The 27,125-nt window shown below is 37.5% G+C and overlaps 1 protein-coding gene across 3 annotated transcripts in view; it reads right to left on the minus strand.

The window, feature by feature from the left end:
* The window catches only part of inpp4b (inositol polyphosphate-4-phosphatase type II B), a 165,749-nt gene that overhangs the window by 133,156 nt on the left and 5,468 nt on the right, over window positions 1-27,125 (minus strand). For 2 of the 3 annotated variants that reach the window (XM_017408889.3, XM_017408879.3), the window contains exons 2-3: window positions 17,697-17,741; window positions 5,788-5,906 (exon numbers count right to left, since the gene is read on the minus strand). In XM_017408889.3, coding sequence (XP_017264378.3) covers window positions 5,788-5,906; window positions 17,697-17,741 — 164 coding nt within the window. Of the gene's footprint in view, window positions 1-4,984; window positions 5,241-5,787; window positions 5,907-17,696; window positions 17,742-27,125 lie in introns of those variants that run through there. The other variant, XM_017408897.3, reaches the window with a different exon arrangement.

Raw genomic sequence — 27,125 nt, forward strand, 5'->3', positions numbered from 1 at the left:
GGCTCACTACTGGGTTCAGTGGCAAGTTCAGTGCACAAAAGCACCATTACTCCAAAATATCTTAGTCCAGTTTTAGATCATGTTTAGACCAAGCAGTTCAGACTTTATTACCTAATGTATATGCCACACACACAAAGAAAATATACAAGCTGCACAGCTTAAATCTCTTTAAAGGGACAAATCAGGATTTCAAAGCTGAGTGAAAAGATTTAAACAATTCGGAACTTTTTTACCCACTGGTTCATGCGAAGCTATATTTTCAAGATGTGTATGACAAGATGTATTTAGGACTTTGTAAAGGGTGGAATGAAACATTTTTGCAAAAAAGATTAAATAAAATAGTTTGACAAGAAGTAAAAATTGCAGATTAACCTGTACTGCAGACAGATTGCATATTTGTAAATGGCCTCGATCCAATAAATTTATGGTTGATTTAGATGTTACTTAGATGTCTTTTTAACACAAAAAAGACAGTGGCACAACACATTTGTTAACCAAGAGTTTCCAAATTTATCGCAGTTTTAATTTGTATGCTTGTTTTCTCTTAGTGTTTACCAACACTTCACCCTTGCTGTTTGGTTAGGTTTAGGCATAAATAACAGTGATAATTAGATCATAAAAGAGAATGGTTTTGAGCTAAGAAAAACTAATGATTGGCATCTATGAATCATTTTTAACTATATAAAACCAGAAAAAAAACCCACTAACCCAAATTTAATGTGCTGTCCCAGAAGCTGTGGATCAAGAAGTGTTTAGTCAGTTGACATTGTCTATTTGTACAAGTTCAAAACAATTTGTGTTTACACTGGGGGCTTCCTTTTCCTTCACTTTGCTCGGATGGGCGTCTCCAGCAAGCAAGCCTTTTGGGACCATGTGGGGACAAAATGGGGAGTGGTATGGAGACAGACTTCTACTTGCAGAAATGTTCACATGTATGACCACACCCATGAGTCAAAAAAAATCCTGAGCATCTAATCTAAATTTGGGCTGGACAGCTTAAAGAAATTATAGATATATATAGATATATATCCCGACGAGGTAAATGCACTCAAAATGACATGAAATGTTTAGACATTGGGTTAAAAAGTGCAAACAATGCAAAATTATCTTTTTGGTTACGATATAGGTTTTTAAATCAAATTTACTCAGCTGCAACATTGCAATAATTATACAGTAATGATGTAACTTTCCTAAACTATAAAAATAGCTTAATAAAAAGCTAATATATAACAAACATTACACCATACAAAGAGCTTGTTTAGTGCAATGTATCTGGAAATACCTAAACCACAAATTACAGATTTATTTACAAAATCATTGTCTTAATCTTATTCATAAAAGTTTATAGTGTATGAAAGACAAGAATGATAGAAAGCTGTTCTTGTACCATATCCTACCCCTAGTGAAGGAAAATTTGTGCCAAATCACTTTGTCGGTAAACATATGTTCTTAAAACGTTGCTAATTATTTCCACAAGTTTACTAATCAGCACCAACCAAATACATCAGAGGGTTCATTTTAGCCAAGTTAGGTCTGACACATGGAAAAACAGATGGGTGACAAAGCCCTAACCACTACAAAGACCCATGAATATGGAAGACCCAGTGGTTTTCTTATGATATGGTGCGTGTGTGTGCGTTGCATGGGGGAGGGGGGTGGTGTTCCTGGCATGAATTCAGTTGACTTGCATCTGTTAGATTACATTACAAATCAATACAAAGTACTTTCAAGTGATCACCTTTATCCTCACAAGAGTGGTCTTCTCCATGCCCTGATCTATTGTGAAGAGGGGATAACTGAATAGTTTGACAGCTTGAAAAACTATGTACATGAAGTGCTTTGGCCTTCAAGGTCAACACACCTTAAACCAGCTGAGCAAGTTGGAGAATTCAGTTGGATATGTTTAAAGGCAAATGTTGAAAAGATCATGCTGTGCATACTTTTTTACTCTCAGTACCAAGCTGCATTTAAAGCTGTTCTGGTGTTTTGTGGTGACTCATCACCTCACTAAGAGACCCCCAAAAAGTTGTTGTTCAAATTATGTCAGGGTATAAAATGGCAACTGTTATTTAAATACAATTCCATTTTTCAGCTGTGGCAGCTAGCCCTTCTGGTGCAGCTTCCAACAGGGATATTATAATTTTCAGCCAGAAAAACTTTGTAATGCAAAATTGATGATGGTGTAAAGATTTACAAAACAGTGCTTGCACAGACTGCTCTAAAAAATTTTCTTGGTCCAACCACAAATAAATGGAAGAAAATGGATGGATGGAATTAAACTGTTTCTCCAAACTATCTGCAACAACCAATATATTGTTTGTAGCCTGGACACAAAACCCCACTTCAAAAAATCTAAACTCTAATTTTTCAAGGTACAAAGCTTTTACAAAAACAGCAAGGTAGCTTATTGAAACACAGACAGCCATAAAGGTGTTGAACTCACTCTTCATATTTGGGGAGAACATCTAACAACATTACCCCTACTGATCACACCGAAATCTTCCTCAGACCAACACAGAACTAAAACAAGTCTACAGGCTCTGATTTCAGCCTCTCTAGTAATAGTTGCCTTGATGCCTGATGCCATTTTCTTACCCAACACTGAAACAGTGTAGTTTGTGTGCTCTAACATCCGAGTGCTGGATTCAGACACAGTAAAACCAATTCACCACTTTCAGCTCAGTACAGACCAGGATATTATCAGTACTGTACACTGAGAAAAAGACAGACACAGCCATTGTACTCAAGAATGTGCAGGTACACACACACACACACACACACATACACCCTTTTACACTGCCCTCATTGGTACACTGAATAGCACTCATTCAGACTTACCAGCATGCTTGGCAGCCTCAGCTGTGATTGAATCTTCTTAGTGCTGCTGATGGACTGAGATGAGCTAAAGTGGTGAGCCTGTGTCTATTTACACTGAGAAGTAAACCAGTCTGTCATACAAGTGGTCAGCATATGCTATGGGAGGCAGCTGCCTCCCTCTCTCTTTGGTCTTTTTGTCTGTTTGGGTTGCACACCACAGTGGGACAACCAATTTAGGCCATTAACAGGGTGTGTGTGTTTGTGTGTGATTACACTGAGTAAGAAATAGGACTGAGTCTGCCTACAGTGTGTGGGGGAGGACTTTCTCCCGCTTTTGACCACTCAATTATATGCTCACAGACTAGACTAGACTTTTTGGACTTGCTCTAAGCACAGGGATATTTGCTTGACTAGCATGACATCAAAGACTGTTTTATCCACTGGCTTTGCTTGACGTCAAATCCCCATCAAGTACTACCGCTCCTGGACCCACTGCCCCATGTTTTAGGAGTAGGATTTTCCAATGCAGACATATTAGGGTTTGGCAGAAAATGCAGCTCTTTCAGCCTAGTTTTATGTAGTAGTTCTTGTGTTGGAAACTGAACACACAGCGAGAGAATGTCCATGTACAATTTATTGAGTTTTAAAGCAAATTACAGGACTTACACTACTGTATTCCCAAAACAACAAGTAAAGATGATAAAAATGAGTGGTTAGAAAAACAAAAGAGAATTTCTCTTTTTAAGTGGAGAACGGAGGATATCTGTGTGTAACAGATCATACAGAGATAGAACTGTTGTTTAGTGCAATGGAGCAACTCCTGATGAACTAATCAGTTGTAGGATATGTTTGCCATCCACAGTTAGCGTAGCAACATGGACGACAGGGCAAGAAAATACAGGGAGCTTCTGAGAACGTTAAGTATTTTTATAGGGTGAAAATTTGCTGTTAAATGTGCCCTGCTGTGAGCAGCGGTTAGCTTGACTCCCTCATCAGAATTTCTTCCTGATTCTCCAGGTAACATACTCATGAACCCATAATTACTCCACACAAACTCAATTCAAAACCACCCCTTCAACACAGGGTTAAAACAATTTTATTTGCTGTATGGTGACATAAACACTTCTCTGACAAATTGTTTTTGCATAATTGTTTTAAAAAAAAAGAAATACATCATTGTGAAAGCTGGATCTGTTCCATTTTGGTAAATCCTGCATGCCAAACAGAGCTGGCTCATTGCTGTGTCTGAAGCAGGCTTTACAGAACCGGCAGAACATCAGCGAGTTCTGCTTAACAGCACCAAAATAAAGGGGCTTCATTTAGGATCTCCAAACTTTAAAACACATTTGTAAATAACATAGCACACCCTTGATTTGCCATATTTTGTCAAACTGGTAAAGAGTAGCTGTAGAGGTCACAGATTTCAAAAAACTTTTATTTTTCAAATCCAAATTACAAAATACTTTCCAGTTCTTTTCATTTCTAAACAGCATCCTGGCATTCGTGACTCAGAAGGGAAGAGTTATGCAGCAGCTGGCATTTTCCATTATTTATCGTCTAAATTAAATCTTTATTTCAGATATAGTGAATTCCCAGTATTACACACTGATCATATAAATAGGACTAATACTGAATTTTTTCCAACTAGCTAAGCCCACCAGTATCCGGTAAAACCAACAGCAGCTGTTGAGAAAAGGCATCCTGGGAATGTGACAACAGGAGAAACACAAGTGGCAGTAGGGCTGTTTTCAGTCGCTGCAGATCTGCACAGCACCCAGAAACACTCAACACAAACACATACGCCTTTTCATGACCACATCACTTAGTAAATATAGTTGTCCAACATGTTGCTATGCATGCTGGACAACTATGATAGGTAAAACTTGCACATTACTTCTGTTTCTCAGTCTTTGGAATGCTTTTTAAAACTTCATTTAAAGAGGATTTTAGAGGCAAAACTAGTATCTTCATATTCTTATGCTGAAAATGACAGAACTGTTTTTTAATTGATCAGATTTCTGTAAGAACAGTTAAATGTTCTAGATTAAGGTGTAGGGAAGATTTTTCTTTCATTAGACTGTGCAGAGGTAATATAAGGCAGAACACATTCCTCGGGCTATCTAAGACTCTCTTATTAGACTCATAAAATCATACCGAATGAACATACCCGTTTTTTGTGAAGTCGAAAGCAGTCCATATTCTCAGATCCTGCTCCAAATCCTGCACATTGCAGCCATGAAATGAAAACTCCAGCGGCAGTCACTGTCTGCATAGCTGGCTGAGCCAGCATACAGTATCCTACCACATCCTGTGTTTCCACACACATGCACAAACACACATACACTGTTGCTCCCTTGACAGAATGGGGGGAAAAAAATCAGTTGAAATCAGACTTTTAAGGGGATGGTTCTGCAAATTCTGGTTCTGCTAATTAAACTTTACTGGATAAGAAGGAAAATTGTGTCTCCATTTAATGCGTCTGGAAACTCTGCCCTCATCCATGACAGGAGAAAAGAGTGTGTGTTGGTGTATGCACGTGTCTGCGAGTGGGTGTTCCTTAGTGGGACAGAGGGGGTGGGGGGCAGCTGTTGCTGCCTAAAAACACTTGTGTGGTTTTTGTCTTAGCAGCAACACTATCACACAGAGGGATTAAAAGAGCCAAAGAGCATAAAAATCTCAGTGTAACCAACAAAAACATTCTGAGCATGTGTGTGTGTTTTCTAATTGAGAGCCTCACAGCAGCTGATGTGAACGTCTGGACTCAACTGTGACAGAAAATAGAAGGTTAACACTAACTGTCTGTTCCACATCAGTGAGTCCGATGGGAGAAAGAAGGCGAGAAAAAGGCAGACAGACAGGGATGGAGAGAAAACCCACCAAGGCCCAATGACCCAGAGAGGCTGCAAAACAACAAACATCAAAAGGTTGCAGACAGGCGTGGGGAGAGGGTGTGTGTGTGTGATGCCTTACCTCCACTATCTCTGTGCAGACGTGGAACACGAGGTGCTGCTTCTGGGGATCTATGACAGCCACCTGGACCAAAGCATTGGGCTTCCTGTCTCTGCCTGGGGCCACCAGATCATTACAGGCTTCACAGAGGAAGAGAGGGAGGATGGGAGCCGAGAGGAAGAAGAGAAGATCAAGAAAAAAGAAAGAGAAAAAACAGGAGATGAGAGGAGAGAAGAGGGTGAAAGATGAGAGGGGGAAGATAATCCTTTATGATACATACGTAAGTGAGAAAAATCACACAACACTCTGTCACAAATGGGAAACATGACAACATGATGTAAGAGAATCAGAGCAAAGAAATACAAGAGGAAAAAAAGAGAGAATGGTTACTGTAGTTCACATTAATCTCCTGTCAGATTAAACGTCACATGCCAAAGCACTAAAGATCTGCACCACCACAAAGGACCGGAGACGTTAAACCGCCTGTGTGCGCCAAGACTTCAACCCCAAAACACATTAAATGTTTTGGAGGAAATAAATAAAATATGTGGACATTGAGATATAAAACTGCTGCCTCAGCAGATGATTAAAATGCAGCTAGGCAACCAGAAGTCCTCCTGGCAGTGAGATATCAGTTTTATTAGGGCTTTCATTTCTGACTTCAAAAGCTGCTTGTCACTCAGATTCCAAGGACGGCAGGGCCCAATCTTAAACTCCACCCTAATCACTAAACCCTCAGACTTTACTGCCGTAACAGCTGCTGTGCTACAGTGTATGAATTCATGAGGGCTTTAAACTGTATATCACGGAGGAAGGGGACAGATTCACAAAGAAAAAGCCACACATCCAGTATGCATCTGACAGCTGCTCTATAGGTCGAATTTTTTATTTTGCATGTGTATTATATATAAAGAAGATGTGATAGCTATGTTCACATCTGCGTGACAAGACATGCCAGAACAACATCTGTTCTGCAACACCATATGGCTTCTTTCTTCTTCTGCAATAATTAGCATCCACATACGTCTTTGTAGACTTTAGTATAGTCACATATTTTTGTTTAAAAACCTGCTTGGATTTGATCCAAAGTCTACATTTTATTTGTCTTTGTCTATGTCAGTTCTGGCACATTGATCTGTTCTCAAAGCTCCACACACACATACACACAAAACTTTAAAATGTGCTTGCATTTACTCGACAAAATTTTAAATGACACACAAGACAAGACTTTTAGTGTTTCGAATGACAACTGTTCAAACTGGTCATTTCACATTGCGCACCTAATGAAATACAAAAGCGTTACAAACTGATCTTCATCTATAACAAAACTAAGTTAAAAAGACCAACACAGGGAAGCTAAAGGAGCTGTTTCTTTGCGTGGCTATTTTAGGAACAGAAACACAAACAAAACCAGTATTTAATGAGCATTTGTCAGACACTTTGTCAGCAGAGCAATGAAAGAAAAGGGATGCTCTCAGCAGGCAAGTTTTAAAGCTTTTTTGTATTCTATGATTTTTCCAACCAACCTATACAAAAAAAAGCCAATAAAAAACAACAGCTCTGATTACATCAGAGAAATACTTGATAATGACTGGCACAGCATGGATATTTCAAAAGAATTCTTTTTGTTGTTTTTTTATTCCTAGCTACAGAATTGCTCCAAAAAAGGAGGAACAAAATCATCCCATTAAAGGATAGCTGCAGCTTCTGCAAGATGTAACCCTAAAGAAGTTGTGAAACTCAAACCCTTTAATATAAATCTTTAAATCTAAGTCACTGTCCCCATAAACTGCTAGCTTTGTATGTTTTTACTGAAATGTGTTGCGATAACAAAGATGGGAAGCTACACAATATCTGGAATCGAGAAGCAAATTTCACTTACGTGAAATGATACCAATAAAACTCTTTACAACACTTTGCACTGTGGGGGCTGCCTTCAGTAGTCTTGTAATTACAAATGTTTAACTTAGTGTCAGACAGAACATGAAAACTGAAACTAAATCACCATTTATTATGTATCTCTGTTTCATTTAATCTATTATAATCAAAGGGACTTTTTAAAAAATCATATCAACCAAAGTAATGTTTATGAACAGTCTTCTACAAACTGGATAGTGTCAGAAATACTTCAGAACAAATAATGTTCACTAAAGCTTTTATTTTCAGGTTCTAAAGCCGTTTGACAATCTATAGTTTTGATGCTGTCATTTCAGTTTTTATTTTTGACATGATGTTGCAACATAAAATCTGTTGAAGCTTCTTTTAATGGGCAGCGTTGTCAAGCTGCACAAAGAGCAAAAATTTGAAAAAGAATTTGTTAGTACCTGATTAAATATAACATAAACTAGGATTTTACTGCTGAAACTGAACACATTAAATACAACCATGCTTCCAAATCAAGACGTCATTAAAGACAATAGATCGACTACCAAAGCAGCCACATAGTTTACAATACATTACTTTTATAAATTTCTAAAAGGGTAAAAAAATAAGGTAAAATCAGTCAAGTGGATGTTCAATATGGCAATAAATTGCTGAGAAATACTGCCAAAGGCTTTCCCAAAGGAAAGTTTTACCAATTGGTTTTTTAGGCAGAGACTTTCATAAAACAAGGCCTCTAATGGAGAACACTTCATGCCCCTTTTTCCCCACAAACTGTGACCTGGGAACAGTTAGCAGAGCACTGTCTATAGATCTTAAAGATCAGAAGGGAACATATCATTGCAATAAGCCTACGGTGCATTTAGAGGCAACGCCGTTTAGGGATTTAAAGGTTAGAAAGAGGATTTTTAAAGTCAATATCAAATTTAACAAGGCGCTAGAGCAGAGGAGCAAACAGAGAGGTGATGTTTTGGTGCCTTTTAGTCCCAGTAATGAGTCTGGCTGCAGCATTTTGAACCAACTGGAGACGATGAAAGCAGCCTTGACTGATAAATTGCATTAGGGTGAGAGTTGATAAAAGTGTGCCATAACTTTTAACAACTTACACTTTCTTCTTTTTCTGTTTTTTTTAAACCATTTTTCACATTATTCATGTACTATGGGTCAAAGTGTCCTATTGGGGGGGGGACACCAGTCCATGTCCAACATTCAAACTGTCTGCCATCAATTCTGAAACTGTCACCTGATTCAATTAGACTAAATTACATTAGCCAATTCCTTCATTCTGCAGCATTTGTCTCATCATGAGACCTGCAGGTTTTTAAAGGACAACATTTCATCTCAAAGTGCTTTATTGACACTACTAACAATGGTCTTTAGATTTTTGAGCTGACACAATGAATTTAGTAAGAGAATCAAGAGTTAAAGGCTCGCAGCGAGGAGTTCTGCTACATGCTATTGAGGAAAACTGTTTATTGCTCTTGTTCTAGTTTAGGTAAAATACAATAATGTGTTTAATTGTGTTAGGAGTTTTGAAAAATAACCTCCTAATTTTTAAGCCACACAGTGTTCAGACCCGCAGAGCGTTGTGTCAATAAGATGAAAATCTACATGTGGGTTGCTCCTTTAGGAAGCCTTTGCAAATAAGTCAGAAGATTACAATTTGGAGAAAAGTTTCCAAAGACCAGTGAAACTAAAATGTGTTTCTATCAAAAGAATCTGCTCATAAAAGAGATTCCAATATGAAATTGCCCAAAACATGGTGGGAGTTTCCGATAGAAATATTTGTTTAATCTAAAGGCTATAATTTAGAATATTTTGAAAAACAAATGCAAATAAATTGTTTAGGTCTCCTTTACCTGTCCTCCTTATTTGATGAAAATATTTTAAAATAAAAGTAAAGATCTGATTTTTAATGTTGCATTTATTCATTAATAACTGAATTTGGAAAAATATGTATCTGAAAACTTTACTTGGGACTGTTCTTAGCCAGATCTTTGTCATGTTTAAAACTTATTTTTTAACAGATTGGTTTTCTTTTTTAAATAAATCTGTATAAAATGCTTAAAACAAAAAAAACATGGTTTGTAATTAATTTGTACATATAAAAAAAGCCCGAAATGCAAATAATAAAATCTAGATTTAGCAAGGTGTATGTGGTTAACTGCAGAAGCATCTCAAGGTCCTTTAGTACAAGCAAAATATACCAGTGTAACAAGATAACAACAAAGGAGCGTAAGTATTTACCAAAATGTGGATGTTTGTGTGTTACTTTGGAAAAAAATTACCAAAGTTCTCTGTTTTAGTGGTGTCGATGTAGCACTGGGATGTTTTTTGTGTGACTTAAAACAAATGAATGATTATTCTTCGCATTAAAATAACATCATTAACGTCAAAGTAAAACTGATTTAGGATCAAAGATGTAAAGTTTCAAAGTTAAAGATGAGTGGATTGTCAGATGTTGCCTCAGAATGGTCACTAGATCCCAAAATTTATAGTTTTTTCTTTGTCTTCTTGAATTGTTCTCGTACTGCTGGTTTGAGTCTGCACATCATCAACGGGTAAAAATGACAGAGAAATGTTATGTGATGGCTTTTCAATTATTCTAACCGCTGTGGCCATACAAAAAAAAAAACCTAAGTATGTTTTTCTGTAAATTTAACCTTTGGCAATGCCAATCCAGTCGTATTGTTTTTTTGAGGCCCTTAAAGGTTATCAACCTAAGCTATCAGCACGTTTTGTCAGAATTTGTCAAAAAAGACTCTGCTGCTTGACATTTTCTTCAGTTCCCCAATAGATTTTGATTGTATTTCAGAATGTTTTGGTCTAAAAAAAACAGGAATAGTTTACCATTTCAATAGTTTACATTTGGGCAATTTTTGAGCCTGTGCATGCTGCAGTGATTTTTTTTCTGATAATGATCCATGTATGAATGAATGCCCGTGCTCTGACAAGAAAAAAAAAAATCACTCTGGGTCCACAGAAGCAGGATTAAGAAGGATGGATTTATTTCTAAGAAGCATTGATCTATATCCATATACTTTTCCACAAAGGAAACAAAGAAAGGGAATAAATGAAATATATATATATATATATATATATATATATATATATATATATATATATATATATATATATGCTTGTGATGACTGTGTGCAAATCCCATACTCTCTTAATTTAGGATAAAAACACTAATGTAAGAAGCAAGAAAATAAAAAAGCATTTCTTCCTATACAATTAGTTTCCTATTCTTCCTATTAGTATTGTGACCAATATAAAAAAATAGCTAAAGAGTACTTTTGACATGCACAGGGATTTCGCAAAGACTCAGCACATAAATGCAATAATTGTCTCTGTATCAGTAATTGCAGCCCTCTCTTGCATATACACAGTGGGGATGATCAGAAATCACCAACTCTTCTACGAAGCTGCCTGAAGATCTAAAAATAAATATACCATCTGACTGCAGAAAAAGATTATGGTAAAAGTCTTTTGAAGTTGACAAAAACAGCAGCTTTGGGATTTGGCCGACAAAACAAAAGGTCAAAATTGCACATTTCAAGTGTTCAGTGCATGAAAGTGTCTCTTTTAAACTTTTATGGTTTTAACAAAATGAATGATGAATTGGAGGTAACTGTCTCCTTAAAATTCCTTAAACTTAAAAATGGAAGTCTGCATCACTTCATGCAAATCAACTTTGAACTTTAAGGACTTTGAATGACAGACAACTTTAAAAAAGCAGCCTCTGTGGTCTGTCCTGCAACCAGTTGACAGTTATTTTTATCAGACTGACTCAGTCCACACTATGGTTAGCCACAACATATAATATTCTCCACCAAAACCCTCAAAACACGAGTTAACAGAAATTGGAACAACAAGAAACTAGGTCGCAGGAAAGCTGACAGGAAAAAAACTGATGACACGGCATAATTGTTGTGTGACTGCCAACACATTACACAGGTCAAGAGTTTCTCATGAGGGTTGTTCTAAAATTCAAAAACTGTCAGAATCTTACAGTGTTTGATTCTTTCAGCTGTTATTATTGTTGGGAACATGTTGTGAGACAGGTTTGTAGAATATTTTGTAGAATATAGTAGAACTCTTGATTTCATCTCTTAGAGGTTATTTACATTTTTCTAATCACTTCCCATCACTCATTTCTTTTCAGCATCTTTACACTAGGTGTTTTGGATTAGGTCAGCCAATATGGGTTTTTCAGTGATGGATGCCAATGCAGACTCTTAAAGGTAGTATCTCACTGGGCTGAGAATGTTGGTGAATAGTTGGTGGATGGTATTAGCGAGGAAATCTCTAAAATATCTCAAACTGTGATTCTCAGCTTTCTTGCGTAAGCCACAGAGGCTTGCAGCCCTGTTGCTTGAATTATAAACATGTTCAAAGAATCTGTGCAACAGTTTTAGTCTCAAAATAAACAGAGTTGGTGCAGGTGTCTCAAATCTTGCTAAATTTAATTTTCTTAAATTCTAGAGCTGCATTTTGAAACCTGCACAGGACAGAAAACAGAGGCTACGGCCCCAAACGTCCAGGTCTAAAAAAACCAACTAATGATTATTATTCAAAGAACTGGTCCAAATGTTGTTTTTTTTTTCTAAAGTGTACTCCAGTAGATTAAATCATAAACATGGGGCAGCTGCCAAGTTGTGTACAAAGTGGGCCAGTGCAAAGATGGGCAATAAAATAACGTACATGGTCTAGAATATAGTTTTGCAAGTTGTGCGCACAAAAATAGGAATATAGGATAGCAATTTTCAAAATTTGACAAATCAAAACGTGGCTTGCTGGTTGCAAATAGTCAGAATTCAGTGTGACTGAAATGGAAAATATGCCTTTTTTCTTGCAATTTTGAGTTCCCAGCTGGTCTCCAACAATCTCGGCTCGGTGAGATACTACACTAAGAAATCAGGACAGATTTGTGTGTGTGGCTGTCAAAACACTCAACTATTCATGCACATCACAAACCACTAGACAAAAGTGCTCAGTCGTCACTTATGGGCTACAGGGTGCGGACTGATGGGGGGGAGGGGGGCATTTAATTCTTATAATTTATGAAGTAATAAAATATGCAGAAGGTGAATTTATTTGAATACTTTCTAAAGGTCTGTAACACATTCCGAATTTGTCCCGAAACTTAGGAAACCCTGGGAGACTTTTGTTTGACGTGCTGAGGGGATTTCAGGTAACCGCAGCCAGTCTGGTGACTGAGAAAGGAAAAGGGGTCCAATCATGCATCATTAGACTGGCTTTCTCTGAGGGATGTGACGCTATGACTGACCCTCTGGGTCAGCACTATTATGACGGTGGGTGGGGTGGCAGGAAAAGGAAATCGAGAATGTGACACAAGGGTCCCTTAGAGAGACATTTAGAGTTGGAGGAAGGAAGTCTGAGTGAGAGGGGAGATAATGAGGGAGTGACATAAGTGGAGGGAAGAGAAATATGGCTCATTAAAATGTCAAATATTCAAATAATTAATTGAAGGGCAGAGAAGAAAAAAAAGTGAACACGAGCGTAGTGCCTTATAAAAAATTGCATTTGCAGATTCTTTTGTCATCTACTGGTAAATTTCCTGCCTTAGCTTAGGTGAAAATTAATTCTACAATGATGTGACTTGCAATTTTAGTCAAGTTACTCGACTGCAAAAGTATCCAGGACGGATTTCTAAATTACCACAACAAATGAGCAATTTGAGTAATAATGTTTGCCCATCTTTTGAGGCTTCAATTATTTGCTGAATTTATTCTGTGAGATTGGATTATATGGAGGCCTTTCAAGATGAATTTGGAGGTGATGAGTTTCGCTGCATCAGGCCTCGGTGACCCCACAATGAATCTAAATTCCTTTTAATGGAAAGGGGAGCCCTGGGAGTTGCCACATGAGACAAATATGTGCCCCTCTCCAAAAGATGATTATTCATCATGCTAATTATTTCAACACTTCAATTAATTTGGCAACATTATTTTCCATCGGCTTCTGCTCTGCACACCTGTTTGTAAAAGGATCTGGGGAAATAAAGGGAAGATAAGAGCTGGGTTACTCTGATGTCCCTAATGTGCTGCTAATCACTCACACGTTTATAGAAAACCAATTCATTTAGGAGTTAAATACAATATCTGTCATGTGTTCTTTTGTTAAGTTGTAAATTAGGATTTTCTGACTAATATCTGTTACTCTGGCCGTCACACAAATGTGTGTCTACAGCTTTTGGATATTTGTCCAATATATATATAATTTAGTGAGCAAACGAGTAATGATGTGTATGCATTTTTAATAACTTTGTCTTTCCTCAGTCAAATACCGCTATAGAGTATTATAATTTCGAGGGAAAAAAATGTTCAAAACTTCACTGTCTCTGCTACAAAAAGCCCACGAATATTAGCTGGAAAAGAACAAAGACTTAAGTGAAATAAAAGGCTTTTTGCTGTTGCTGCAGTTAATCACAACACAGAAATGATGGGATACTGAATGTGTCACAGCTGAAACTGAGAGAAAAAAAGTATAAGTTTTTGTCAAAGTTGTGTTGGATGGAACTGGTGAATGAATACACCAAACTGTACACTGAAAACAAAAAAACAGATTGACTATCAGAAATATGTTTGCATAGTCTAAACAAATAAAAGTTTGTTAAATTATTTATTCTTGCTGGTTTTATAAACCATATACGTAAACCTAACACCTAAAGAGACTAGTGAGTGAAAATTTAAATGTGATTTAAATTAGGTGTAATCAATGTGGATCAAAGTGATGCTTTAGGTATAATTTACCTTCACTACTGTTGTTTCTAAACTTTATGGGTTAAAATAATTTTAAATGATTTGCTGAGTGAACAAAATAAATCATCAGAAAGCATCTACATTGTTGAACAAGCACAGACATATTAAATTTCAACATTTTTCACCATAAAATAGTACAAATAAATTGTCAAATTTCTTTTTTTAATATATTCTTTTCCGTGAATATAAACTGCTTAGATCTGTTTTAGACACAACCGAGGAGATGTTTTAGTGACAAGCTGATTATTTCTTTAACAAGAATGACAAAAGGTCTGGAAACCCTACGTGTCAAAACAGTCACATTTTTCTCTTAAAGAGACCATAATACGCTGTGTGCCTCAACATTTAGACAAAATTAAAGTTCAGGGTTTTGAATCAGCTCTTTCTGACCTGATGCAGCATGTGAGCAAGTAAATGAAGCATTGCATTTATGTAGAAAATGCATGTTTTTAGAAAGGTTTCTATTTAGTTGTGAGAAAAACAACTACATTTGAATCATAAACCCAGTTTTCAAAGGGAGGGACTTAAATTCCCAGAAAGAGACTTCAGCTCCCATGAAAGAAATCTTCTTGAGGTAGAGTGAAGGTTGTGGGTCACAACATAATAAATTATTGAGAGTTTATAAAATAAATATAAATGGAATGATTTTAGCAGCTTCTCTCTGCCAGTCTGTAAAAGTAAGGGTTTTCAAATTGCTAAAAGATTTTAGAGACTATTGTAAACAATATAATTTTTTCAGCTTTTTAAAGACGTTCTTTTAGAAGAAAATATTTTGCTAAATGCTGGGTCATACGCTTGATAAACAGCTTTGTTTTTGTAGGATTCATAAAAAATAAAAAAATCTTATTATAAAAATCTCGTGCAGAGCTCTGAATAAAAAGTTTCTTTTTAAATGAAGAAACCCGTGATTCAAATACTATTTTGGCTAAATTTAGAAACAGCTAATCTATCATGAAGTGATCAGGGTTATTAAGAAACACCCACTGCAGTTTGTTTACGTTCAAAGAGGTTAAGTGGTTCTCGTGATGCAAAAGATTATCATCGTATGCAAAAATTGTACGGCTCCCCTTTAATTATTACCATCTTAGCAACGCAATGTTCCAAGAAACATTAAAAAGGTGGTTCTCCACAGTTATATCATTAAATGTTAATTAGCTGCAGTGTTACTGGGGAGCTTTTATGCCACTCTTTCACACACACCCACAAGCGTGCAAGCACACACACACACAGACAAACAAACAGACACGTGAAAACATTTTAAGACCTATTTTGCTAATTTTTTCGCCCTGTGGAATATGGAACAGCTGCAGCTCATTCACAAATAAGAGCCGCAGTTTTAATAGTCACAAAAACAACAAGTGCTTGATGTTTCTCCTCCAACAGCTGTATTTGCTTCAAGATCACAGTTAAATTTAAGAAACTAGGAAGGACTTAGTCACCTTGTGCCACAATTTTTCAGAAAATCAGGTGAAACTACTGTACTTTGATGTATGTATATGTTAGTGTGTGTTTCTGACTGTATCTCAGTGGCCAAAGGTACTAGCTGAACCTTATAGGGAACTTTTCTTCTCCTCCAAAAATAAAAACTAATATAGGCGAAATATGTTGACCTTGGAAGCACTTTCATACTTTCAAGACATCACAGGACTGCAATGCTTTAAGGTACATTACCTGATAGGCAGGCAGCAGTAGGAGAAGGTTATTTGACTAATTGTTTTTCAAAAGAATTCAATTACAAATGTAATTAAATACATATCACCACTCCCCAAAAACTTCCAGCTCCAGGCACTAAATCCTTGTCTCGGATTTTAAACTGAAGCAAGGGGAAAATGTGTGCCGAACTGTATCTAAAGTGTTATGGTGTCATTTGTGGCTGTTATTCAGCCTCTGCACTTATACACAGTCACATGGGGCAGCTAAAAAAAAAGGTGGAGATTGAGACAAAAAGCTGAGCTGAGGAGAAAGGTAAAGAATGAGATCACTTTTTTAAATGGCGTTGACTAAGTAATGTAAGTGAGTTAAAGTACTCAGCAAGTGAAAATAAAAAACAGAGCTGAGGGAAATTGCTTTCTCACTTTAACAAACTCTATACATGAATTTGTAATTTCTTTCTTCAGTTCAGTTTGTGCAGCAATTTGCTCACAGACTTCATTTTGTTCAGGAATAAGCAACACGGCCTTATTTGAGTTCAGTGTAGTTGGTAAGTTAGACAAATTCTTACTCCCAGGACCAATATCTTTTTAACAAACAGAAGTTAAATCACAACCTACTACTTCATACATTATGCTACTACCTGATTTTGATCAAAACAAGTTGAACTCTGAGCTAACAAATAACGCTGGTGTTTATGTCGAAAATGACACAAAAGTGCATGTTTCTTATTGAATGTTGGAAACAACATTAACAGGAGACAGTAAATGTCTGACACATAGTGGAGTCTGATGGGGTTTTGGTGTTACTACAGTCAATACTCATGATTCTACTGGATATTTTAGTTTGATGTTGCAGTATAAAGACAGTCCTTAAGCCCTTGTTTTATCCACTGTTTCCCCGTTTTTATTAAAAATTGACAAAGTTTCTCTCATTGTTCAGAATTGAAGCCGAAGTGTTTGCTTTTTGGTTGTTGCCATGTTGTATGTTTGGAGTCTGTGCAAGAAATATGGGGTTGTACTCTCATTGTGAAAGTCTCTCCTACAGACCCCTCCAGCTTGCTAACAGACTGTGTCATTTTCTTCACACTTTAAATTGGAACTAAACAAAAACTAATGGACATATCTGCATATTGCATATTGCAATGCATATTCATATATGCAGGAGCAAGGTAAGAACTACAGGGATCAATAAAAATCAACACCTTCAGTTTTATAGATAATGAGCTAAAATTTTGGTGTGGTAGTAGCGCAGAGTCATCCCCAACACATGCATTGAGCATGAAAAGATTGCATGAAATCTTAATTTAAAACTTTGGCATGTCTGGCAGTAGGCGATATGCATTTCTTCAAGGAACGCTAGTTTCAGTCTTAGTGTGATTACCATGGATTATATTATGATTATCTTCAAACACAAGAGGTTATAGCCTATTGCTTATTTTGTTTCCTCTCTGAACAAGAAGAATTTGACCTTCCCAATTGTGTTACCCTCTAAACAAGCCTGTTTTGTTTTTTCATCTTTACAAACATGCTTTGAAAGTGGTATAACCTCTTTCTCAGTGTCTCCCATGTAAAAAGAGACGAACAAAAAAGACTCGTGAATTAGACTTACCGAGGCTGAACTCCAACTGACGCACCTTTGGTGTTAAAATCACACCTGTAAGACAGAGAAAGCAGAAAGAAGACAATGGTGTGAAGGCAATCCAAATTGAACATGTGAAATGTTTGTTCCAGGTAGTATAGTTAAAGCTGTCTTTAAAAAAACTACCCTTTAGTTCTGTTGATCTTTAAACGAGAGGGTACATTTTTTATCATAATCTTTCAGACTCAAGGTTGAAGGTTGAAGCAAAAAATTCAAACATGTCGTGTCACAAAGTTAAAAACATTCAATATACAATTTTAATAGAAAAGCTAAATAAATAAAACAAAAAACTATTTCCCTTTCAAAGATACCTGAAATCCTTATGCCCTTTCCTTTCTTAGCTGCTCTTTGCTTTATTTTTCTTTCTTTTGGTTGCCTGTCATCTGGGCCTCCTGTTTATCCTCCGTGTTTTGTGTGTGGAAGAAAATGTGAGTAAATCACAGCACATTGCTCCGGTTTCTCCTCTCCACACCCGGGAGGCATCATTTATCAAGCCTCTGCAGTGTATTTATACCTGAGCACTACCGTCCACTATTTACCAGGATCCTCAGCTTCACTATTTGGTGCTACAGTAAACTTAAGTGTCAAGTCCTGTTATTATTCATCATGTCGCTTGAATTTTCGGTACTGCGTGTACGCTGGAGCTTGTGCATCTCTTTTCAGTTCTGAAGCAGCCTTGTTCAGCTGCATACTGTTGGCCACCACTCCTCCCAGCCTGCCTCTTCCCACTCAAGATTCTTCACATCCAGTCACATACTGCAGTCTGCTGTCTGCATTCCAGCTTTAATCTGAATCCTTCTCCAACAGCCCGTCCAGCCACAGCCTGATGGCTAAACACTCCAGTGCCACCCTTCAGCATAAACACGACTGAATCATTTCAACCCAGAATGTTTTTTTTTAGTATAAATCAATAAGGATAGTGGCAGGCATGGAACGTGAAGTTGATTAGGGAGTTCAAATCATGAAACATTGAAGATGGAAAGTATCTTAATAATAAAAATGATTGACAAAAGACAGTATTTTAACATTCTAAGAGTGTGACAGGCTCCCAAAAACATTCATCTAGGTTATGCAAAAACTCTGCAAACTTTGCCAGAGTGTTCAAACAATAGTTTCTGGGTAAGGATTGTCCTTGAGGGCTCATGCCAAAAATGATGAGTACAGGACTGACTGCTTCCATCATCTGTCACCAGGGCTGTCTCTCATTCATCACTCTCCCGGTCCGACACAACCGCTCAAACACAGAACAGATGAAACACCTGCAGGTTGGAGGAAAAACGAGGAGGTCCTAAACTAATAAATGGTGTTTTGCTCTTCCTGACGTGCCCTGGACACAACTGGCCTCTCTAAGGCTCATCAACTCCACTAATGGGCCACACACTCTGTCCTTTTTAATGTATGAAAGCCATGCAAGTTTAGATAACAGCCATTAAACAAAGCACAGATTTTTTTATTTCCTCACAAAGAACAAAAACTAATTTATTTTTTTAATACTGTTACTTTTCTTCATTAGCAGCTGGGCACTAAGTTAGGTCAGTTTGTGGGGCATTTCATTACAAAGCACATTATCAATATTATTTGATTTGCAGAACCTAGTGTATATTTCTATGCTTTTTGTTTCTGGGGGACAAATTAGGAATTGCCCAAGCCACAGAGGTTTGTATGAGGGTGGGCTGAGAATGTATAGGCTACCAGGGATCACCGGCAATCACTATCTGGTCCCTGTACCACTAAAGCTGTAACTGTGTTCACATTCTCTGCAAAAGTTGAGCTCCTTGCTGCTGCGGGTTGAACATCGCCAGGGCTGCTCCTTGATGCCAGTACTGTTTGTGGCGTTCATGGACAGACAGACTCAAATCATCACTTTAGGCATGTAAGGAGTGGCTTGCAGCCGAGTTGAAAGTCAGCTTCTGCAAGTCTGAGATCATGTTTCTGAAGTGAAAAAAGGTGGAAAGCTCCCTCTGGGTTGGAGGTGAGTTTTTGTTCAAGTTCAAACATCTTGTTCATGAGTGATGGCAGGATGGAATGGGAGGTGGACCAACGAATTGAGGCTTCAACTACAGTAGTGAGGGCATTGCTCCAGTCTGATTGTAAAGAAAGAGCTGGCCTGAAAGGATCACAGGACCATCTACATGCCAACCCTCACCTTAAACTGAGACCCTGGATACAAGACGTTAACATATGTTTCCCTTGTAAGGTGGCAGGCCTCAGCCGTAGAAACAGAGTAAGAAGCTCTGTCAAAAGAACTCAGCCGATATGGTTTGGAATTCCCTTTGTAGGTGACTCAGGCCTGTCCTCCAGGGAGGAGACCCCAGGGCAGACCGGAATTATATATTCTTTATATATTCTCTCTGGCCTGGTAACTACTTGGAATACCCAAGGATGAGCTGGAGAGAAGGATGTCTGGGCTTCTTTCCTTGACTTGCTGCCTCAGCAACTCAACCCAGAGTGAGCAGATGGATGGATGGATGGATGGAATTGGGAGTCACTTGCCTGCATAGACTCAAAAAGGCACTGAACTTTTTTAAACAACAACTCCTTTTTTAAAGTCGTGTGCTGAGAATATTGTGAAGAAAACCTTAAAACTGCCATTATATTCTTATAAATATCATAAACATCTAATTATTCAACTGCACAGACGTCTAAAATTCCTTGCAAAGTTAAAAAACAACCATCCAATTACCCAAATAGTGCACATAGAGATTCTGTGTCATGATCTAGTCTTCACATTACTGCCATCATCCCACTCCTCTGTGGTCACGTCTACTCATGAAGTTGTCATCACTAAGCTTTGCTTTGTAAGAACATATAAAAAATTAATAACTCAGGATGTCATGTTGTGCATTAAAAAAAAAACAGAAGAGCCCTTTAGCTAGCTAGGCTGAGACGGAGACAGCTGTTAGGTCCCGCCTCTGGTGCCATGTTATCACCAGGGATTATCATTCTGACAGCCCAGTTACTTTAGAGGACTCCATCTGTGCCAAGAATCAACTCATCCTGAGTGGTAGGAGGCAGAAGGAAAAAGGCTGACACTGCAGTAATAATTAAAGATAAGGCATGTTGTGGGTTGGGGATACCAACCATGGAAAACATGCAACTAAACAAGTGAATGCTGACAAAGAGGAAGGAGGAGGATTGGAAATTACAACTGTCTGCTTTCCAGCAGACAGCTTTTAGGATGGAGTGTGAAGTATTTATAAAAAAGGATCATGCCAGATGTTTTGTTTATCCTTAAAGGTACAACATAAACTGTGCTGACTGTCTCACAGACTGAACTAACAGTTTAGTGTTCCAGCATGGCTGTAGAAACTGTCACACGTTTGCATTGCTCCCGTCCAGCTAAATTATATGTCTGTAACATGAGAACAAAGCCTTTCACTGAAAGAAAACATTAATATGCAAATTATTTAAACACTAAAAACAGTACAAACACATGCAGTTTTGAAACTCAAATATTCCCACCCCCATTATTGTGGCTACTTAATATTAAGACCTCAGTCCAGAGTTTTTTTTTGTATATGAGGGGCTATTGGCTGAAATCCATCAAATGCACTGTAAACCTAAACCTGCAATGTACACATTTGTTTAAACTTTTATTTAAAAAACACAAGTACATTTAAAAGTACAGTGTCAAATTCAGATTTATTTCAGTAATACATCATAAGACAGAATATAGTAAAACCCAAATAAACAAAAAATAGAAATACATTTTTTGGGATTACAATCAGTAGATTGTCCAGTAGTAGGTGAGGGTGTCAGGATTGGGTAAAAAAAGGCTTTATGGTTTCAATTGAGATGAGTCATGGCTCACTACTTCAGGCAAAATTGTGAATGTAGTCTTCATAAATATAAAATGTATCTATTTTTTATGCAAAATTGCAAAGAACTTAAACAGCTGGTTTGCATGATATTGGAAAAATCTTGGTGCATAAAACACAATGCTAGAAACTACCATCAAACTAAACTACAGATCTAAGTTTTTGTTAATTAATCTTCACAGTTCTTCTGGAAATGGGGCTTATCGAAATAGACATTCTGCAGCAGAAATCACTGCACTGCTCACACTGCCCTTGTGAAACCAGCATCAGTGCTAATCATTGCCTGATGTTGTTGGATGCTGCATCTACAAATGCAAGAATTTTTTTTTCTACCACCCTAGGGGAAAAAAAAAACATCTATGCGACTTAAAAGCTTTGTTTGGCTCCAGCACATTCAAATGGACTGAGGTGAAGAAGAAAAGGAGAAAAATGTGTGAATACTTCTGGGATATGATGAACGCTTGGGGATTAAATATGGCAACCCAGTTTGCTGACAGCGCACAGTTTAAAAGTCTACCTGCAAGGTTTGAGATCTGACGATTTGAGTGTTAATGCTCATGACAGGGTTAACTCACAGCATAAGACATCAACTAGAATGAATGTTGCCACACAGAAGATGCCTTCAGGGAAGACATTGCTGATTTCTTCAAGATCATTTCAAACCATGCTCAGCACCAATGACTTCAACAGCAGCTTGATGGCAAGAGTCTGAGCTTATACACTGACCTGCCTGTAACTCAACCCTGTTATTCACTGAAAACATAGTGGCAAAAGGCACTGAAAGAGGCCATGAACTGTTGACCAACCATGGAAAAAATGGGAAAAGAATCACTTCAAAACGGCAGAAACAGGCATGAAAAGAAGTGGTGATGCAAAGAGGAGGCAAACACTTTGCTGTCCCGACTTTTCTGACAAGTTTCGCTTTCATCGTATTATAAATGAACATGTATTTTTTTTCAAAATATATTTTTCAGTTACGTTTAATATGTTGCCCTTTAGTGTGTTTTCTAATAAAAATCTATATTTTTTTAATGCTTGCAAATTGATGCAATGTGCCCTGATTTACTTTTTACACACCATGACCCTGTTCTTGTGCTGAATTCATTTGAAGTCATTAATTTCCTAAAGCGAATTGGACAAATACACAACAAAACAAAGTGTAACTGCAATAATTACACATTGCACCGGGAGAGGTAAACCATCTGTACAGTCCACCTCAATGTACTTTCCACAGAGCATATAATGCTCTCAGCCACAAAGTGTAGATAGGGCCGTGGAGAAAAGTGGCACAGGTGTGGTATTTATAATCGATATCCGCCAGTATTATGAATATGGTAATAAGCTCAGCAAGGCAGCAGGCAGGCAGGCAGCACATGCAGATGTAGCTCCCAAAGGGGCCCAAAGCAAATGAGGTGTACCCGCCTGCTATACTGCAGTTTTATCTGGCTCCAGAAATAACAGCACGGCCCCACTGTAGTCCCAATCTATCACCCCCCCACCAGTCTGCGGGTGGTACCAGTGGGGGGAAAGGCACACTGAAGGGAGCAGAGAGGGTAATTTATAAGAATATGAGCAGGGTAGGCGATTTCTCTAGAATGACAAAGCTAATTAATGTCCAGGGGCTTAAATTGTTCATATTACAGATGATCATTGAACCCTCCTCTCTGCTTGTTGCCCTGCTTCCTCATCCACTTTATAACACAATAAACCTCATGTATAAAGTTCTGAATGGGACGTGGGGCTGTAAATTTCACACGTGATCATGGGTGTCTGATTATGACATACAATGCGGTAGCAAACACAGGAAGATACAAATTCCAATAGTGATTCAAATTACATCATGGATATAAAGTAACAGGATCTCTGAAACCATGTGGTTGTATATTTCAGACAGATGCAAAAAGCAACTAAAATTTAGAGATCTGTGTTTGAGTCCTATCCTCCTGACTACCAGCAGTTCAAATTTGTCCTCTGTGGAGGACATTTGAAAACCTGATTCTCTCCTACCCACTGCACGCAACTGAATTAACTGCTTTTGCAGAGGACATTTAAGGCTTTTCAGTGATACCAAATGTGAAGGGGTGGGAGTAATTACCTTATAAAGATTGGGGAATTAAAAAAAAAAAAATGTGATTGAACAACATTTTTTTCCTGGTAGTCAGGAGGCTATGTAAGTAAATAGTTTTTTTCACCAATCTCATCTGAATGCAGATGTCTAAGTTTAGCCTGACTGTAGTCTAGATGTCTTTTCAACTCAAAACTGCTCACTGAGGGCTCACACACCTGTATGAGCTCCAGACTGATAATTACATCTTTGCACTATGCAGGGAATTGGATTACAAAAACAGAAAACCTGTAAATATCTTTCACTTTTTCTGTAAACTGTGTGATATTGTAGTTTTCTTTTCTGTCCTGTCTAACTTTCAACCACGAAGAGAGATGCAATACTGTAGTTACACTTTAACAAAAACAAAAAAAATCTACTTTGATTTGGCTAAATACAGCAAGCTAGCTGTAAGATGGTTTATTTTCCAGCTGTTATTCATTTATGTGTTCACTTTTCATTGATTATATGACACATTTTACATTCCATTTGTAGCAATAACTCACAATGTATGAACTTCAAATCAGAAAAAATAAAATAAAATCACTTAAAGTTGAAATTCTGACTTGGAAAGTTTGAAGTTTTTTGAACACCCAGATCTTAAAATCCAATATGGCTACCACTGTGCATATAACGTGTTAATAGCTGCATTTAGAAAGTATTTATTTATGCTTCTGTTAGTTTGTATCGCATTAAATCAGTGGCAGATATGGTATTTCTATTGATGAGCAAGTTGTTACAGTTTTTGAATGCATTAAATGCAATAAAATACATTATTACTAAGTAATAATAGTTTGCCTGGCTTTGAGCAACAATTAGCACTTATTTTTCAACTGTAACAGGGTTAAGTTGGGTATGACACATTTCCTAAATTGGAGTTCTGATTTCCAAAGTAAAAGAAACACAGCATTACATTCAAAAGACTGTGGACAAGTTAAAATGAACCACCTCAAAAGAAGTATAGAATGTAGAACTTATTTTGCAGTAAAAGTTCAAATATTTAGTATGGTGTTTTTTTATCTATTTCAACTTTTTTTGGTAGAATTAGTTTACTACAAAAAGTGAGCATTTGTCCGATTGCTGGGTGTGTTCAAATGTTTAAGTCAGAAAGTGAAAATCAAAAGAAAATCAACAAAATCATATGTTTGCACCAAAACCTCAAATAACAAGGATGCAGTTGGTCCACTGATCAGACACCTTTTTGCAATTGCTGTTAACATCTGAATCCACAAAACATAATGATGAAAATCCTCAAAAAGCTGCCTGACACAGCTTTTTAAGTAAATTTCTAAAAGGAGCTTCAATAAACATCTATGCAGAGGGTATACACAACCCTAATCACTTCTGCTTATCCTCCTCATGAATAGATATTACACACAAAAGCCTAGGCCTGAGAATAAATCCAGATAATATCTTGAATATTATCTTCTTTTAGATTTTAAGGCGATATAAATAATTTACTTGTATGGCTGGCTCACCAGGAGCTTTGATATTTCAGGGATATAAATAGCATTTTCCATTCCACCCCAGTCATCAGCTCTTTATTTCATGTGCACACAGATAGGTGCACACAAAAAAAGCAATGTTTTGCTGTCAAACCACACTCTTTCTCTCATTGCTGTGTTTAAAATTCTCATAAAACACCTGCACATCCTTTCTGATGATTTAGTCATCCCCCAAGCTAATGTACCTCTAACTCGATTGATGTTTGCACAGACAGGCATCCCATTAGGACAAGTGGTACTGAATGGGAGAGTGAGTTATCTTCACATTACTATTGCAGGAGACTGAGAGGGGACAGATGGTTTTGTTGCCAGCTTTTAATGAAGTGTTGTGAATCAGTTGGAGGTGCCGAGGAGGTCCTGACTGTCACTATGATAAGAGCTGTAGCGTGGCGGGTTAACAAAGGACAGAGAGAGAGACAGTTGGCTCTGCAATAGTTCTGTCATGTCAAACACGTTGCAATTAAAGTTTCATTCGTTTTTAGGTTTTCAGATGACAGTTAAACTCAAGCTCATGTATGCAAACTGTTACTTGATTATTTGATAATTTAAAAAAAGAACAGTTTTTGTGCATTTGTTGGGATTTTGTAAAAAGAAAAGAAAAAAAAAAACCTTAATCACATGGCCACATTTAGTTCAGTCCCACTTTTGTCTCCTGTCAACAAAGTGGAGATAAACCATTTCACCTGCGACTGATAATGCAGGGCTGTCAACCCATCTTTCGTGCTACACATGGTAATTATGTGCTTTGGTCATCCCTTTGTCTTCCAGAATACTAAAGGGAAAGAAAACACAAGCACAATGAGGTGTTTCTCATTAGTTCCGTACTCCTACACCTGTCAGATATCAACTAAAAACTGTAATTGTGTAGCGGCGTAATGGTAAACGGAGGTGGACTGAATTAGACAAAAATGTTCAGGTTGGCTACTGCCAATACAAAATCTATGTGAGTGCTTGTGTGCAAATATTCCCAGCGGAACAGCTTCTTGTCACAATATGAGCAGTACTCTCTTTCCCCCTTACTGGATGGTGTAGATATACAGAAATATGTAAATAATCACCTATTTTCTTTGTCAATATAAACTTATACACACTTCTAGTCCTTTTTCACCACAAAACAAACACATGAGAACATAAACAGCATTGTGGGGTTCAGTAAAATGCCTCTGGTCACTTCAAGTAGAGTGGCATGGGGATCAGCTCTTTGGTAATGTTTTAAATCTCAGTCAATTTCACATTTCATGGTTACTCCAGCAGAAATAATATGACATACACCAAACTGCTACAGCTAGCTGCTGCTGACGTTATTTGTGCTTGGACATAACCAACAATTCTATTTACTGTGAATCAAACAACAATGTAAAGGTTAATACATCAAACCCCATGAAACTTTTGAGACTGGAGTTGGAGTTGGTCTATGATGGCAGCAATCCACTCTGATCTGGGTCCTTCTCAGACTCGCCATTAACTTATCAGTTTGTCAAGAAATTTAAAGCTTTACCCATATGTACAATTTTTTAGCAATAAATAAGGTAACATATGCTATAATACCACTATAATAATTTGTGGCTAAGTTGTGTTTCATGGCTAAATAACTGGTGTAGCGTCATTCTTGCTCATGCTAAGAATATTAGCATATTGACATTCATGGTAACATTTCAACAGTTGAATGTTGGGGCTTGTCAAGGTACTCATTATTACTCAAACCTTTGGCCAGTGTTCCTTCTTGTAAAAATATAATTACTAGATCTGATGGTGCACTATAAACCATGCCAGTATTTATTGTCAGACATCCCTCCAAACAATTTATTAAGCTAATATAGAAGTGGTCCCTCTCCCTGGGCTGCCACCTTATCGTGGTGGAGGGGTTTGAGTGTCCCAATGATCCTAGGAGCTATGCTGTCAGGGGCTTCATGCCCCTAGTAGGGTCACCCAAGGCAGACAGGTCCTAGGTGAGGGGCCAGACGAAGTGCAG

The sequence above is a fragment of the Kryptolebias marmoratus genome, linkage group LG3 (assembly GCF_001649575.2).
Source record: "Kryptolebias marmoratus isolate JLee-2015 linkage group LG3, ASM164957v2, whole genome shotgun sequence".
Classification (NCBI taxonomy): Eukaryota; Metazoa; Chordata; class Actinopteri; order Cyprinodontiformes; family Rivulidae; genus Kryptolebias; species Kryptolebias marmoratus.